Consider the following 16,660-nt stretch of genomic DNA (forward strand, 5'->3'; position numbering starts at 1 on the left):
TCCTTGGCGAAGGAGACTGGCCTAGGCTTTTGACATTGAACCTTGATTGCTGGGGGATGCCAAGTTCTGGAGGTTGGAAATCTGAGGTGAAGGCGCTGGTGTGGGCGGGTGAGGGCCCTCGGAGGGGGTTGCAGACTGCTGGTTATATCCTCCTGCTGGGGTCCAACCCCAGCGGGTCCAGGGGTCCCCAAAGGTGTGGACGGAGTCGGCAAAGAAGGAATGACACGGAGACAGTGTTCAGTTGATCAGCAGCCTAGCCAGGATCTCCAGCCAGGATCTCCAGCCAAGTTCTGGTCTGGATCTCCAGAGAGGTTCTGCTCTGGATCTCCAGCGAAGTTCTGGTTAGGATCTCCAGCCAGGTTCTGTGTCCATGTTCTCTTGCTAGGTTCTCCAGCCAAGTTCTGGTCTGGATCTCCAGAGAGGTTCTGCTGTGGATCTCCAGCGAAGTTCTGGTTAGGATCTCCAGCCAGGTTCTGTGTCCACGTTCTCTTGTTAGGTTCTCCAGCCAGGTTCAGTCACCAGGTTCTAGTCAGGTTCTCTTGCCAATTTCTGTAGTCAGCTTCAGTCCAGGATCTTTTGCTATGTTCTCTCACTAGGTTCTGTCTCTAGGTTCTGAGGCCAGTTTCTGTCCAGGATCTTTTGCCATGTTCTCTCCAGCGAAGTTCTTCTGTCTCTAGAGAACGTTCTGTGTAGGTTCTGTGCCAATTTCTGTCTCTCTTCGTTCTGTCTTCTTACATCTGTATTTATACCAATTGATTCCAATCCTATCAATCTCTATTTCAAAGGTTAGGGCGTTTCTTATCTCCATTCCAGGGAGTAAAGATTATGTAGCTTAAGCATGATTGTTCGTAGTGATTAACTACACGCCTGGCACTTAGTTAAGGAGTTTCATCCCCTCCCTGACTTCAGGGAAAAATCCCTACCCGGGGAAACAACCTTTCTCGGAGAGGTGACCTTGGTTAAAACACACAGCGCTAAGGGGAGCAAACATATTAAGAACAGTATGCTATATACGCCAGGCCCCTTGAAACATATGTTGTGCAGATGTTTCTTTCCTGCAGCGACTGTGTCAAGCAGCAAGGATGGACCGGCTTCCGGCATCCTCCCATGGTGGAAGGGCCCTGCTCCTCTTCTCTAGAAGGTTTGCTGTTCCCGGTTGTCCACTCAACTGGTAAACAACAGAAAAAAATATCTCCACGTGCGTGGTACGTTCCACTGAGGGAAGCTGATGAAGCGGCCTGGAAAGGACTTACCCCGTTTGTTTGCAGCGTGTACGCGATGCCACTCGAGGGGTAAAGGAGCACGACGCAACATCACCAGCATCGAACAAACAGAACACCGCTTCCCACACTGCCCAGACTCTCGCTTTACAAAAGCAAATTATGAGAAAGGCCTGGTGCACGATCAACAATGGCACATTTTCTTCTTCCTCCTTGGAGGTCACAATAGTTGATATTTATTCCCCTGCGAAGCTCATTGTTCTAATGTCTGTTATCCAAAGAGGAAGTTCTGTCCTTGAAGACACCCAGAACTGTGCTATTATGCTGTGGCATTAGCAGCATCCGTGGTCTCGGGGGGAAAAGTCAAGCAGCTCGTTCAATGTACAAAGTTGTTGATCCATGAATAGTACAACAAAGGGCCATTTTACCATGGCCAGCTCTCCTGGGAGGGTCCCCCAGGCCTTCCCAGTGGGGCCTGAGGTCAATATACTCATAGCTGCCCAGCCGGCGTGGCTCAGTGGTTGAGCGTCAACCTATGAACCAGGAGGTCATGGTTGGATTCCTGGTCAGGGCACATGCCCGGGTTGCGGGCTCAATTCCCAGTATGGGGTGTGCAGGGGGCGGCCAATCAATGATTCTCTCTTATCACTGATGTCTCTCTCTGTCCTTTCCTCTCTGAAATCAATTTAAAAATAAATAAATACACACACACACACACACACACACACACACTAATAGCTGAGTAGGGTATACATACTTCTAGGTAGCGAGGCAACAGAGTATGAGAGAAATTTCTAGCATTGGAATTTTTCTGCAGCTCCCACAATATTTTGGGTGAACTAACTAGTTTTCCAGGAGAAGACATCAAAGTTACATTTTGACAGCTTCAGCTGCTTTTAGATGGCTATTTTTCAGTTCTGCTCCAATTCTTAGCTTCCACAAAGCTAAGGAGGGAGAAGAATGACCCCATTTCTATGACCTGAGATTCTAACTTTGCATTCATTCAGCAGATAGCGAGAAAACTGCTGGGTGCCAGGCTTTGCAACCCTTCCCGTCTTCAAGAGGTTGACCTGTTGGCATTAGTAATAATGTCAGGAGCTGTAGGATGCACATTTATTTGCTGGCTTTATTTAACCTTTTCCTTTGTGAACTGTGGGTACAGATTTGACTATGCAGTTGCACGGTTATGTTTTTCTTCTGCAGTTATAAATCCGTCATCTAGAGTGGTGTAGGTATGAAATATAAATTGCAAAAGCTAGATTACTGGTATCCTATTTTCATTGGAAATGTAACTTTAGTCCTGTTTCTATCACAGAATGATTTTCACAAACCACAACACTATTCTATAAAAAACTATTTCTGGCCTTTTTGCTTTACCAATTGGTAAAATGTCCACTAAATTTTTATCATTATTAAATCATATGGCAAGCTTGAATTTTTAACATAGAGCTATGACTTTATTACTTGGGAGTTCTGCCCTGATTAAAGTCCACACAAAGGGCCCTAGCCGGTTTGGCTCAGTGGATAGAGCGTCGGCCTGGGGACTGAAGGGTTCCAGGTTCGATTCCGGTCAAGGGCATGTACCTTGGTTGAGGGCACATCCCCAGTAGCAGGTGTGCAGGAGGCGGCTGATCGATGTTTCTCTCTCATCGATGTTTCTAACTTCTATGCTTCTCCCTTCCTCTCTGTAAAAAAATCAATAAAATTATTTTAAAAAATAATAAAAAAATAAAGTCCACACAAAGGGACAAGAAGAGAAAAATGTACAGATTCACAAAAGGCAGATTCACTGTGGCTGCAACAAAACAGCAGGCTCTTCAGACCCTCAGCGCAGGCGGGCTGATGGCTTCTACACCTCTCACCAGCGCCCCAACCCTGAGCTGAAACTCTGGCCACAAGCAGGGCGTTTCTCATGTGTTTAAGGTCTCCGTTTGTCTTTTGCTTATTAAGCTACCCATAAAGCTTAGAGCACTGACACTTAACCACATTCTTGAATAAGACACTGCATTAGCGTGATGTCATCTCCGAAATGGCTCCTGAAGACAAAAGAGGGTGGGTGGCCAGGGTTAGGGCTGTGCTAGGAGAACGTATAAGCCACGTGACGCACAGGCTCTCTCCCACCGGGGGGGCATCGGAGAAACCTGCCCGCCTCTGCAAACATGCCAGGGCTTGGACCCCACTCCCTGCCTCCAAAGGCGGAGCTCCAGGCAGGTGTATCTTGGTGAAGCCTAACCAGCCATTCTGTGGGCCCGAGGTTGCTGCCAGGCACATTCCCAGCCTGCCTGTGCACAGCTGGAGATGGCCGCTCCGTGCTGCCTTTTGCAAGAGTGATTTTTTCGGCCCAGAATTAGGCATCCATAAGTGTTCGTTCCTTCATAACTAACGTGAGGCCTTTAAATGCACCTGGCTTTTCAGACTTTGCTTCTCTAGTATGAGAGAGCCAGATGTCCTTTTTGCCTTCTGATTTATAGTTAATTTGATTAAACAGTCTTCTGGTTAGAGTGCTGCTAATCTCGTTTTAAAGATAAAAGGATTTGCACATTCAAAACAAAAAAGATGGTAATACTGAAAACATTCACCTTCGCAACTTCTGGTAAAAAGAAAAAAAAAATAAACCTGATTTTAATTTACTACTGATTTTTACCAAACTTTCAAGTTTCAATGTATGAAAGAGGATCACAATTCCTTCCCCCAGCTGCTCTCTCTGGCTCAAATCAATTAAACTGCTGACACCCAGACAGTTTCAGATCCCCCCAGGGGAGGCATGCAGCTTCACGCTGTGGTAGTTCTTGAGTTAGTGGCGGCCGTGTTTCTCTGCAGCGGCGCCAGGATGACCCCGACGTTCCTCTCCTCGCTCTCGGCGCTGTACAAATTATGCTTCTCGATGTATTCTTGGACGAGATCTGGTACCAAGTAGCGAATGCTCTGGCTCCTTCGGAGGGCTCGCCGGATCTTCGTGGACGAGATGTCGTTGGTGATCCATTCGTTCACCAGGTGAATGTTGGCCTGGTGTCTCCACAGCACATCCGATTCGTAGATGAATCTCTGAGCATCGTTTCCAGCCCGGGTGACGCAGACGAGCCCGTAGTCCCCCACGATGTTGGCGATGTCCTCGCGCTTCCACAGGTTGGGGACACCGAAGGATTCCAGCAGGTCTGCCCCGCAGAGCAGCTTGACCTCGGGCACGTCTGGGACAAAGAAGAAAACACTGCGTCAGGGTTTGCTATGTAATAACTCCCGGCGTCAAAGTGAATGTGTGGGCGTGTTATTCTGGAAAGAAGGTTCTGCTTTTTCCGATTCTGATTCTCAAAAGAGACCGAGGACAGCTGAGAAGCTAAGGACTGCAGGGGCAGGAGCTCAGGATGCCTCGCACCGCCCCTCCCTCCCTCAGCAAACCTACGAGGGCGTTTTCCAGGCACCCCATGTACTGAATAGAAAATGGAACTAGATCTGGCAGGCGTGGCTCAGTGGTTGAGCATCGACCTGTGAACCAGGAGGTCAAGGTTCGATTCCCGGTCAGGGCACATGTCCCAGTTGTGGGCTCGATCCCCAGTGAGGGGCATGCAGGAGTCAGCTGACCAATGATTCTCTCTCATCATTGATGTTTTGATCTCCCCCTCCCTTCCTCTGTGAAATCAATAAAAATTTATTTTAAAAAAAGAAGATGGAAATAGACAGGGGGCTTGCTCAGCTCTAGAACCTTATCTGCTCCAGTTGGCAAGTCCTGGGAAAACATGCAGACCTTTTCTTTGTGGCTCTAGGGTCTTCTTCTGATTCAATTCTGATCTTTGTTCAGCCCACTTCCTCTTCCGGCCAGGCCTCTCCAGCACAGGGGAGTCCTGCTGCTCACAGCCTCTAGCCTCCAGCTTCTCCTGGTGGTGTCTATAAAACAACAAAGCAACAGAACAGTCCTCTTCCTCACAGAGCTCAACCAAACATTGTCCCTCGCAGATGCTCACCAACCCTCCTTGCCAGCCTGGCTGTAGGCAGCCATCTTGTGAGGGCGTGAGGGTTAATTTGCATATTATCTCTTTATTATATAGGATAACATTAAGTAATAACTAGATGTCACTCACTCTGGTTTCTGAACCCTTACCTGAAACTGTCTCAAAGGTGTAAGACAGGTGTGTGACAAGCCCGTATGCTGTCACGGAAGCAGCGCACAGACAGGTCTGTCCATGACCCAGCATCACAGCTTCCCGTCCTGAATACCTGCCTCTCAGAAGACTGATGGCAATGACATCATCTTACAACTCTGCCTCTCTCGCTCGGGCACTGCCAGGCCGCAGGCTTCCCTGCACATTCGCTAACAGAGCTTTGCACAGTAACCATCATGCAAACATCTCAACACACAATGCAAGACACAGGCTCGGGAACATGCTGCCTGCTTCTGTGCTCCACGCTGTGCAACGACCTCGCACGGGAACCACACACCTCAGTCCTTCCAGCCCTAGGGACCGCGCTGTAAACCTGTAGCTCAGACACCGGCAGCACGAAAACGTGGCCCAACCCAAGAAAGGCACCGACCCGTTCCCAGGAGCCCACAGAGCTCACTTCCCCACAGATACCTTAGCACCTTGGCAGTCTCCACCCACTCCTTCTGCAGACTCTCCCAGGTGTCCACTTCCACCCAGCTAGAAGTCTGGGTGGCAAGTTGTGCCATGATCACTCGGTGATGGGCAGAGATGAGACCTTTCTTCTTGTAGGCGTCGCCAACGGGAGAAATGATGCCTTTGATAACCCTGTATTTTCCTGGGTAGAGAGTTAGGTTTGACATGAGGTATAACAAATTAGACTTTATGCACAGGAAATAGTTCCATCGATATGATTTTAATCAAATATTCCCTTTCTTTTTTTTACAAAGGGATTCAGGTTTGTTCATTCATTCATTCATTCATTCATAATTGTGGTAAAATAGACAACACATAGAACTGCTTTGTAAAATGCCTTAATCAAGTTGTATTGTCCACCTACAGTAAAGAAAGAGCCCCAATCTCCCCAACCTCTGATAGTTGACACTGTGAAGTTTAAAAATGTTTGTCTGTGTGGTGGGAAAACTGTGTCTCATTTTTAATTTTAGTTTCCTGTTTATCAGTGAGTATGAGCACCCATCCTCCTATCTATCAGCATAGAGCATGAGTTTGTGTAACAAAAGAAATCTTGTCTATGGAGGGAAGGAAGAAGTTTTCCTTGACCCTCTTTGGGTCGGTCCCTGGCTGGGTCTGAACATGAAACTGAGAAAGATAAACGAATAGGAGGAGAGCACACATTTGTTTAATGTAAGGTTTACAGGACACGGGAACCTCCCTAAGGAAATGAAGACCCCAGGAAACAGGGGGGCCTGAGTGTTTCACGCTCAGAGCAGACAGCAGCGGAGAAACAGGAAGGGGCAAAGAGCACCAGGTGAGAGTAGTCAGTGCAGGGAAACTAACGAAGGCTCTTTCATTCAGACTCTTCCTGGCATCCCTTTGTATTCAGAGCTAAGGATGCGCCTTTCCTCTGGGGATGGGGGGGTGCCTCTCACACGGGGTTTTGTGACCTGCTTCAGAGGAGAAGGGTGGGGAGGAGGGCCGAGTGACCTCCCTGACTCTGCAGGTTTCTCAAACTCCTTCGGCTCAAAATACCCCATATGCCGCGGGGCCGTATTTGGGGGTAGTGTTCTGCACCCCACCGTTGCGTTTGTTACCGTTCCTACCTGTTGCGTTCATGTGGTCCCTGGCCAGCTCAAACAGCCGGAGGTGCATGTTGGTGACTGGGTTAAAGGAGCCACAGGCCAGGAGAACCACTTCTGTCTTCTGGGGATTTTCCATGCTAGCACCCTGACAGCGCTGATCTGAGCGGCACACTCTGGCACCTCCCGGGTTGTCTACAAAGGAGAAGGAACACCAGTTACAGGCTTTCTGACCCCCTTCTGTGTTCTCATTCCCAATAGATGGATTAGAACACTGGGCTTCGATGACTGCGCTCCATGAATTGTAAACAGTGGCCCCATTTCCCCACCTTCCTTTTCAGCGTGAACTTACAGCTCCTACCACAAAGGATGGGGAGCTCCTTCCCACTCTGTGGCACTTGCTTTGGCCAAAAGGATGTGGCAGATGTGACAGTCTGCCAGGTGGGGCTTTGCACACTCTTACTTTCTCTCGGATTCCTGCCTCTGCCACCACACGGGCCCCGGCCAGCCTGAGGGAGGGTGACAAGCACGCAGAGAGCGCGGGTGCTGCCATGAGTTATGTCGCCAAGGCCATCGGGGATGGGCCAAACCGCAACCAGCGCAACACGAGAGCCAGCCGAGGCGGGATCGGCTGAGCCTGGCCCGGATCAGCAAACCCACAGCTGACCCAGGCTCACGAGCAAAAACGAATGTCCACTGCTGCACGCTGCTGTGGTTTTGTGGCCACAGTTAACGGACACAGTGACATCATCATCTTCAGGGTAACTCCCCAGCAACCTGCCCTTCAAACCAGTGTTCTGCCTCTAAGTCAACATGATCACGTCACTTTCCGCTGAATAACAGTTTACCCTTCACAAACCTCTTTTTCATTCAAATTATTCCATTTGATCTTTCCATAAACCTACTGAAGTAATGCAAGACAAGTGATCTAAAGCTTTTATTAAAAACTTTTATTAAATGATTATAGATTGAGACATCTCAGGGTGACAGCCATCGGCCATATCCCGCTCACCAACCCCTTCATCCAGCTCCCAAAGCAATCCCAGTCAACTTTTTCAGCTATTTCTTTTGGCAGATCCTAGTCTTTGTTGAAAATCACCTTCTCCCAGAATTCTGAAGGCACTACTTTGAGAGTGCAGTGCTAACGGTGAAAAATCCAAAGTCAGTTTTGTTTTTTTTAATTCTCCCCTGGAGGATATTTTTTCCATTGATTTTCAGAGTGGAAGGAGGGAGAGAGAGAAACATCGATGTGAGAGAGACACATCGATTGGTTGCCTCCTACACGCCCCGACGGGGCAGGGATCGAACCTGCAACCCAGGTATGTGCCCTTCTTTGGTGCACTGGCTGACGCTCTAACCACTGAGCCCCACCGGCTGGGCCGAAGTCACTTTCCATTCTGGATCCTTTAAGTGTGACGTTTATTTTCTCCCTTGAAGCCCATGAGATCTGCCCTTTGCCCAGTGCTCTGAAGTCTCAGTGATGCCCTGTGGTGCGGCTCTATCCTCCCCTGTGCCGGACACGGAGCGGGCCCTCTCCAGCTCAAAGGCATCACCTTCAGTTCTGAAAACTGAACTGAACTGTTCTGCGCGTGGTCTGAGCGTGGTCTTCTGCCTCCCCTGGGGAATGCCTGTGAGTTAGAGCTGAGGGGTTGAGTTCAGCTGGAGCCAGGTGTCAATTCCAGCCCCACCCATCTCAGGTTTCAGGTACCTTCCCCCAGGGAGGCTGAGCTGGGAGCTGGAAGAACAGGATGGCCGAGGTCAGGAGGGACTGGTGCCCAGGGGAGCCGCCTGCTGCACAGGGATGGGTGGAACAAAGAGCTCGAAGCCCCCCCTGCCCTTGGGGATGCGCTCGGGTTCCCAGGGACTCCCAGGGGAAGGGCTCGGGAAGCTGATCTCTCAGCTTAAAGAAAGCTCTCTCCCTTGTCAGTCAGGACCTGCCTCCGAAGACTCGCTCAGTCCTCTTGAGCCACCGTGAACACCACCAACCTGAGGTCAGACGCTCAAAGCCAAGGAGACTTAAGTTACAGTGAGCTCCGACCACAGCCCAAGGACCTGCCCCTCTCAGGAGAAGACCTCCCCTGCGGCCCGCAGGCACCTGTGCGGGGAAGGGGCGGGCAGGGGCCGCTGGGAGAGGTGGTTTGGGAGCTCTAACAGGCCTGTCTGGGCTCCGCCTTGCCTTGCTCCAGGTGCTCGAGGACAGGTGTCGCCATGATCCACTTCAGTCTGGCCCACTCGGCCGACCAGGTGCACTGCTGGCGGCCCAGGTCTCACCAGCTCGGGCTGTGGGTGTCCCTCCCAGCCCAGGGCGACGAACGTCATTTCTTTCTGAGGGGGTCCTGACGTGTAACGAAAATGTACTTTCCATTTTCAAGTTCGATTTCACGGACCTTCTTAGGAAGTTTTAAAAACACTGATGTGTAAACAGTAATGAAACATTTTCTAAACATGAAGCCAGTGTGTAGAACATTCATTTTTCCAGAAAGAACAGGAATTGTGTGGCTTTTGTCACATTTCAGGGTGCTGCGTTCGCCGACTCAAATAATGGGGCAGACTTGACAACTTCTGGAATTTACACCTCTAAGAAGCTGTTCCTTTTAAAACATACCTTTAAGCATGTAACTGTATTCTCATTCTAACAACAGGCCACTGCTTTCAATAACCTGGGGGCATAAGAGGACCTTCACTGGGGATAAATCTCTTGAGGGTAAATTTGATTTCTACAAACACCCTAGAGGCATTCAGTGCTAAACCCAATGAATAAAGTAAATAATAAAAATGACTAAAAGAGTTTATGGTGAAGAGCTAAAACTACTCGTTAATGATGAAGATTTTCTCATGCACGGAAACTATATACACGTAACCACAAAAGTTTCCAGAATGCCTGAGCAGTAACAGCAGACTTCACTTGGTGGTTAGGTGGCGGTCGGCAGGGCAGCCCTCCGTTTATAAGTGATGCTCAGCGTGAACCATCTGGCTAGAGGCAGAGGTAGCACTTACAGAGGGGCCCAGTTAGGACTCTCAGACCTGGCTCATATTCTAGCTCTACCTCTTACTACGAGGTGTTTGTCCTCAGACACTTAATCAGAGTCTTGGTTTCCTCACCTACAAAATGGGGAACCACAGTCCCTACCTCATAGGATTCGTGCATATTAAGTGAGAAAATGCATGTAAAATGACACATTTGTCTACTGAGTATTAATAACTCATGCTATTACTTGTGGATTGCCTTAGCGCATTAATTTAGTCATGAAAAAAGAACCAAAGTTCTAAAGACTCCTTAGAAATCAGTATCAACAGTGCCTGTGATATAGTAGGAGCTGAATAACGGTAGCTACTTTTAATATCCTTCCTTTCTCCTTCCTTCCTTCCTTCCTTCCTCCCTCCCTCCCACCCTCCCTCCCTCCCTTTGTTAATCCTCCCCCACAGACATTTTCCCCATTGATTTTTAGAGAGAGTGGGAGAGAAGGAGGGGGAGAGAGAGAGAGAGAGACATCGATGTGAGACACATTGATTGGTTGCCTCCCGCATTTGGGGTCGAATCTGCAACCCAGGAACATGCCCTTGAGTCAAGGGCCTTGACCAAGAATTGAACCCGAGACCCTTCTGTCTGTATGCCGATGCTCTAATCCCTGAGCAACACAGGGCAAGGCACTTTTAATATTCTTATTGGAGTATTCGTAGACATAATTTTGCTCTAATGGGATGGATCTCAATTCGTCTTTGCTATGTGTGAAACTCTACCTCTGTGGTCTAAAGTTACGTTATCCTGAAACAGACCCTGGCTCTGGCTTCTGGAAGCCAGTTCATCACTAAGCGGTTGTGTAAAGTGTGACTCACTGTGTCCCGTGCAGCCGGGCGACCGTGTTCCTGTCTGCGATCGCCACTCTGGCTCTCCAGCTGTACGTTCTGCTAAGGCCAGTTCCTTCCTCGGCCAAGCCCTCACCTGGCAGCTGGGCGGTCTGGGTCTCAGCTGTGGGGGCGGTTCAGGTGCTCTCTGCGATTCCTGTCATGTGTTTAATTGCCGTCTGCCCCATTGTGTTTGCCCCTATCATCGACGGGAGTCACCCACTTCACTTCTTGGAAAAGTCAACAATCTCAATACAGTGAGAATCACTGGATCTGGGCAGACTGAGTTTAACTTCATAAGAAGAGACAATGAGGGAACCAATGTCTCTATTTATTCCCCACAGAGCAGTCCCAATAGCCCTGCATTACTTGATGTCGGTAGGGCTGAGGGCGACACAGGCACACTCCACCAGATTATGCCTTGATCATGTTAGTTTAGATTCTACGTTGGAAATTAGTCTTGGCAGAAAAAAAAAATCAGTTAACTTTCTTATTGGACAAATGAAACAAATGCAATTTGGCACATTCAAAATAAGAGAATTGCAGTTCTGAGAACATTGATATTCAACAAATACCTGAAAACTAAGAACCCACTTAAGGGACGGAGAAGGGACGGGAACTGTGACACTGTAACTGGCCGGCTTCACACCTGCCGGCTCCTATTATAGGATGTTTGTGTGCAGTAACGCATATTCCCTTACTCTGAAAAGCTGGAATTTCCACAAAATATTTTTCTTGTTTTTATTAATTTCAGAATGGAAAGGGAGAGGGAGAGACAGAAACATCAATGATGAGAGATACATCATTGATCGGTTGCCTACTGCACGCCCCACACTGGGGAGCCAGCCTGCAACCAGGGCATTGAACCATGACCTCCTGGTTCATAGGTTGATGCCCGACCTCTGAACCACACCGGTTGGGCTCCACAAAAATATTTCACCAAAATAGCAAATTAACATGAATTAGAAAAATGGCAAACTTTATTTGTCCACCAACTATGACTATTAATAACTCCATGCTACTGGTGGGCTGTCTTACAGCATTAATTTGAGCCATGCTAAAGGAACTACGGTCCTTAAGAGAAGTGAGCTGCCCGGAGCCCAATGAACCTAGTGCCAGGTTAAGGTTAAAATCCCAGGGTTGCAGCACCTTCTGGTGTCATGCTTGTAGCCGATCTCTTCTGATCAGTAGTAAGTAATGTGTAACCCAGTGGATTGAATTTTAGTCCCAGCTCTTCTCGGTACTGCAGTCAACTTCTCCTCAACAACTTGGCTGGTAATACCATCTTTACTTTCTTTGCAACTGGTGAGTGTGCAGTCACTCTGACCAGCACTTCAGTGTCTGCTAAATGGTAAGATGGGACTTCCTGTTTTCGGGAGCTCAACGATTGAAATTTAAGAAAAAATTCACATTTAGCCCTGACTGGTTTGGCTCAGTGGGTAGAGCATTGGACTGCGGACTGAAAGGTCCCAGGTTCGATTCTGGTCAAGAGCATGTACCTTGGTTGCGGACACATCCCCAGTAGGGGGTGTGCAGGAGGCAGCTGTTCGATGTTTCTCACTCATTGATGTTTCTAACTCTCTATCCCTCTCCCTTCCTCTCTGTAAAAAATCAATAAAATATATTTAAAAAATAAATAAAATAAAAATGAAAAAGTAGTTATTGAGTGCCATAGGCAGTTTTGCTGGAAGGTTTAACTGAGATAATGAGGAAGTTATTCCCAAAATAGTCCCAGTTATTAGCACCCGCATCGCCACTAAGAGCAGGACCTGTCGAGGGAAACCCTTAGCTTTTGAGCATTTCTGCTCCACACGAGGGAAGCGAGGAAGCACATTCGATTTAGGTTTGCACTCGGGAGTGCATTTCTGAGATGCTGAAGCCGAGGACAGTGACGCTGTCCTGCTGTCTTTTTAGGTTTCACTGTGCCGCTCACTCACCTGGGCCCGGTCCCATGGGCTCTAAAGAGGATGTTTTCTGCATTCGGTGTGGGATCCTTCGGGGAAGGCGTCTGCACCAGGGTGTTACCAGTTCTGGCCACTAACTGCGTACGTTTGAGATACTGAATTTCTAAAGGCTCATCTTAATCTGAAAGCTTGGCTGTATACAATACACCGTTAGTCTTTGATACTTATTCTCTACTTACACTAAAAAACAGAGGTATGTGCAGATAGAATTCCGAATTAGACACATGTCACAGTTACACATTTCACCAGGGAAAGTTTAAAAGATCCCACAAGGGTTTTTTGTATGTGTGTGTTTTGCGAGTTCCACTTTGCTAGAATTTTTTTTTAAGTTAAGATATTAACTAACAGTGGGACCACTGGACTAGGCTTGGCACCTTACGCAGCAAGCCTTCCATCTCTTACTAAGTGAGTGCCTCTGTGTAAATCCTTGTGGCAAAAGCACATTAAATATACGTTCCAATGAACAGACAAGTACTCCTCACAGCGCTTTTCCCTCCCAAATACAGAAAAAAACGACTCCTGAACTTTACTCCTGTCTGTGCTGCTGCCAATGAGCAGCTCGGTCTCTACAGGTGAGCAACAAACATCCTCAAAACCCACCTTTGTCAAAGGCTTATCAGCCCCTCAGGGGAAGTAACTGCTCAGCTAGGACTGTCACACTGCAAAGGGAAGTCCAAGAAGCTAAGGCGTCTGAAAAGCAAGAGAAAAAGCAGAGAGGGTTAGAGGGGAGATAAAAAGCCACCCTTCTCCTGTTACTGCCACTCCACTGAATTAGATCCCATCCTTCATCCGCGGTGCTTTTCTCAGGCCTGGGGCTGCTCTGGCTGGCCAGTGTGGCGGTGCAAGACCAGATGCTAAACCAGCAGTCTGAAGCCCGGCTGGTCCCCTGCCTCGGATACATGTCACCAGCAGGGTGAGCTGTCCCCGCAGCACTGCACCTACCACGGCCAGCAAGCACATCACCATCTCCTACCCTGCTCCTCCCGAGATGAAACGGTCAGCCGAACATCAGAGCTACGACAGGAAGCACATCAAAGCCACTCTTGAAAGTATGCTGTCCTTCAGCATTAATGAGCACTGACATTGGATAAAAAGGAAGAGTCAACCCAAATCACGGGGCTGACAGCACAGCCAAACTCATCCCAAATAAGGATCTCCTCCGAAATACTTTCAAGATCACTGCTTTGACTTTCTGAACCTCCCTTTTTGTTTCAGGGAAGTGATAGCAACAGTTGCATGGTTGCTAGAGAAATAAGTACTGAAAAGGAAGAAGAAAACTATAAATCTTAGTAATGAACAAAGGTTTAGTTTCAAAAGAAGAGTGATTCAGATTGCGTGTTTGAACAAGGTCAATTTATTGCTTCTTTAAAAATGCAGCGGGAAATTTGAGTAAAAAGAATGAAAAATAATCACAATCTCCTCCATATGGGTTACGACAATCTTTTGCATCATGACAGTCGATTACTATATAGAAAACAGCCAAATGACCCACCTGGCATTTCGTCTTCTTACTTTTTCTGTGTAGTCACAGATTCTAAGGCAGTTTAAGTAGGACCTAGCTACCCACAGGTCTTCTGAATGTCTTTAGGAAGTAGAGATGCCTCTATTTCCTGAGGAAAAGGCCAGTGTCCACTGGCAGGAGGGACAGATTCGATGTAAATATCTCCCAAACATATCGGTGACAGGCACAGACCTTCACAGTAGAAATAACTGTTCCCATCTGCTTCTCTGTTCAGGTGGGACTTGCTGGAGGGGAAGTTACTGAAACACATTCACTATCCACAACACTGGCATTTTCTAGCACCTTCCATATCCCAGACATATTGCGAAAACTTAGTGATTAGAAACCTGAGTAATTCATACATCAACAATGAAATCGCCATGGCCAGTTTGGTTCAGTGGGCAGAGCATCGGCACACGGACTGAAGGGTCCTGGGTTCGATTACGGTCAAGGGTGGCTCATGGTACTTCTTGTTAGTCACTCAAGTTTCATCTGCCCCGCATTTTCCCTACCTCATTGGAGCAACTTGCACACTGTCGGCTCCCATCTCAAGTCCAAGTTGAAGTGTTCTAAACTCCTGCAGCCATCAAGCAGTATCTGCAGGCGTTACCTCATTTTATTGTGCTTCATTTCATTTCGCTTCACAGGTGTTGCTTTTGCTTTATTCTACAAATTGAAGGCAAACCCCTCCACGAGGAGAAAGATGATGACTCGCTTTATTGCGGCGCTCACTTTATGGCGGCGGTCCGGAACTGAACAGCAATCTCTCTGAAATGTGTCTGTATCTGGTTTCCCAGTTATGACTCTCAGTTCTGAAGTTGTTTTCTCCAACGCTCTCTCCCATGACTACTTACCTGATACGTAGTTTTACAATTTCTTCTCCCCCACTCCCAGGGCTTGGGCTCTATTTTTGTATGAGGACTGGAACCCAAACCAATTTCTCTTACTTATGCACAAGGAATACTTTGTCATTCTCCATTCACTATAAACAAGAAGCCAAAGGTACAGAACCACTAGATCAGGTTAAGTCACTAAGAAAGAAGAGCAGGCAAAGAGAATGCTTGTAGGGTGAGCACTTTCCTCCACAGCTTCAAGACTGCACACACCAAAACCAACACAAATGCCTGAATAGAATACTGTATTACCAACAGGAAAATTAGGGGAAGTACACAAGAGCAAATGTTGATTCAGCAAGTTCTTCAAGTGGTGAAATAAAATGTATCTTCCTGCTTTGTTTTGCTTCGCACTGACCTTATTTGTACTGAAGGTTCCATGTTGCTTAAAATGTTGACACTTCCATATATATCCACATACCAGAAATGAGAGACAGTTACATTAACATAACCATCACATACTTTTACAAAGGACATTCTGTGAGTCTGAAGTGTCTTTGCAAGGTAAGCTACTGAACCATTCCAACTTGGGTGCCAAAGTCTTTATTTTAACCCACATTTTCCCCCATTACAGTGGACATAGTGGTTAGGGATTTGAGTAACTTACGAAGTGATCCCCCGAATAAGTCCAGTAACCACCTGGCACCACACATAGCTATTGCAATATTATTGACTATATTCCCTATGCTGTACTCTACATCCCCATCAACAGTCTTTTCTAACTTGGGCTAGAAGAGTGGTTTCACACCCAAAATGATAACTCTGAAATACACCTTATGGTAAGAAGTAAAGGAATTCCACCATCAGGCAGAACTAGCAGAAATAATTCATTTTAGTAGAGTTCTCCGGTAATATCAGTTGGAAGTTTACCCTGGGCGCCTGAAAAAAGAAGTAGCTTTAAAGGTGACACCTCTGATGTATTTGCCAGAAACCCTGCTGACGCTTCCAGGAGATGGGCTGGGAAACAGCAGAAAATGGTTCCCACCTAATTGCTCGGTAATTTTTGAAGTGCTGCCCCACAGCTCACCAGTCTCCTTCTCGAGGGGCGTGAGTGTCAAACCGCACCCAGGAAAGCGGGGCCTAGTATTTTGATTTGGAAAAGATTTGGGAGGAAAGAGAAGTCGTTCAGAATGGACTTCCTGCTCTGCCTCCCACCACCTCCGCGGAGCTCCAGAAGCCGCATCTAGAGGAACTTTCTTATTTATTTATTTGTTTTTTCAGGGTGAATGCACCAGTGTCGAAGGTCAGAGGCAAATTTACCGAGGTTTTTGGTCCCGCGGAGAGAGAAAAGGATGAAGAGGCAAGCTCCTCGCCCCAAACTTGAATATGACCTTGCCTCGGCAACCGCTGTATTTGACCCTCAAAGATGCCACCGCCTTGGCCTCCCCTATGCTCGCGACACAACGGGGTGCTGGGGGGACTCCCCTAGATACGAGTTTATCAGGGGCTCAGGGTAGGGGCTTACCGCGTCCTCAGAGCAAAGCGGCCCGAGTCCTTCGCCGGACGACCCGCAGCCCGGACGCCAGCGAGGGGAACACCCGCGGCCGCGCCCTCATTGGCTCCAG

At 47.9% G+C, this 16,660-nt stretch overlaps 1 protein-coding gene across 2 annotated transcripts; it reads right to left on the minus strand.

Moving 5' to 3' along the window:
- Positions 1–1,434: 1,434 nt before the first annotated feature.
- Positions 1,435–16,658, minus strand: NMNAT1 (nicotinamide nucleotide adenylyltransferase 1). 2 transcript variants are annotated; one of them, XM_081087914.1, is made up of 6 exons: positions 16,561–16,658; positions 13,302–13,391; positions 6,916–7,086; positions 5,789–5,972; positions 4,963–5,102; positions 1,435–4,408 (listed from the first exon to the last, which is right to left on the minus strand). In XM_081087914.1, the coding sequence occupies exons 3-6, from the start codon at positions 7,028–7,030 to the stop codon at positions 3,993–3,995; spliced, it is 855 nt and encodes a 284-aa protein (XP_080944040.1). In that variant the 5' UTR covers positions 7,031–7,086; positions 13,302–13,391; positions 16,561–16,658; the 3' UTR covers positions 1,435–3,992. The 2 variants fall into 2 exon arrangements, with proteins under 2 accessions (XP_080944040.1, XP_080944041.1); XM_081087915.1 differs by lacking the exon at positions 13,302–13,391 and having other exon boundaries at positions 16,561–16,622.
- Positions 16,659–16,660: the final 2 nt, after the last annotated feature.

This window comes from Myotis nattereri (genome assembly GCF_964212035.1).
Source record: "Myotis nattereri genome assembly, chromosome: 3".
Taxonomy (NCBI): Eukaryota; Metazoa; Chordata; class Mammalia; order Chiroptera; family Vespertilionidae; genus Myotis; species Myotis nattereri.

Excerpts from the sequence above, each read along its gene's own strand:
- NMNAT1 (XM_081087914.1), bottom strand. The coding sequence starts at position 7,030 with ATGGAAAATCCCCAGAAGACAGAAGTGGTTCTCCTGGCCTGTGGCTCC. Across the intron at positions 5,973-6,915 it reads GGACCACATGAACGCAACAG|GAAAATACAGGGTTATCAAA; the intron begins GTAGGAACGGTA and ends CTCTCTACCCAG. Across the intron at positions 4,409-4,962 it reads CCTAGAGCCACAAAGAAAAG|ACGTGCCCGAGGTCAAGCTG; the intron begins GTCTGCATGTTT and ends TCTTTGTCCCAG.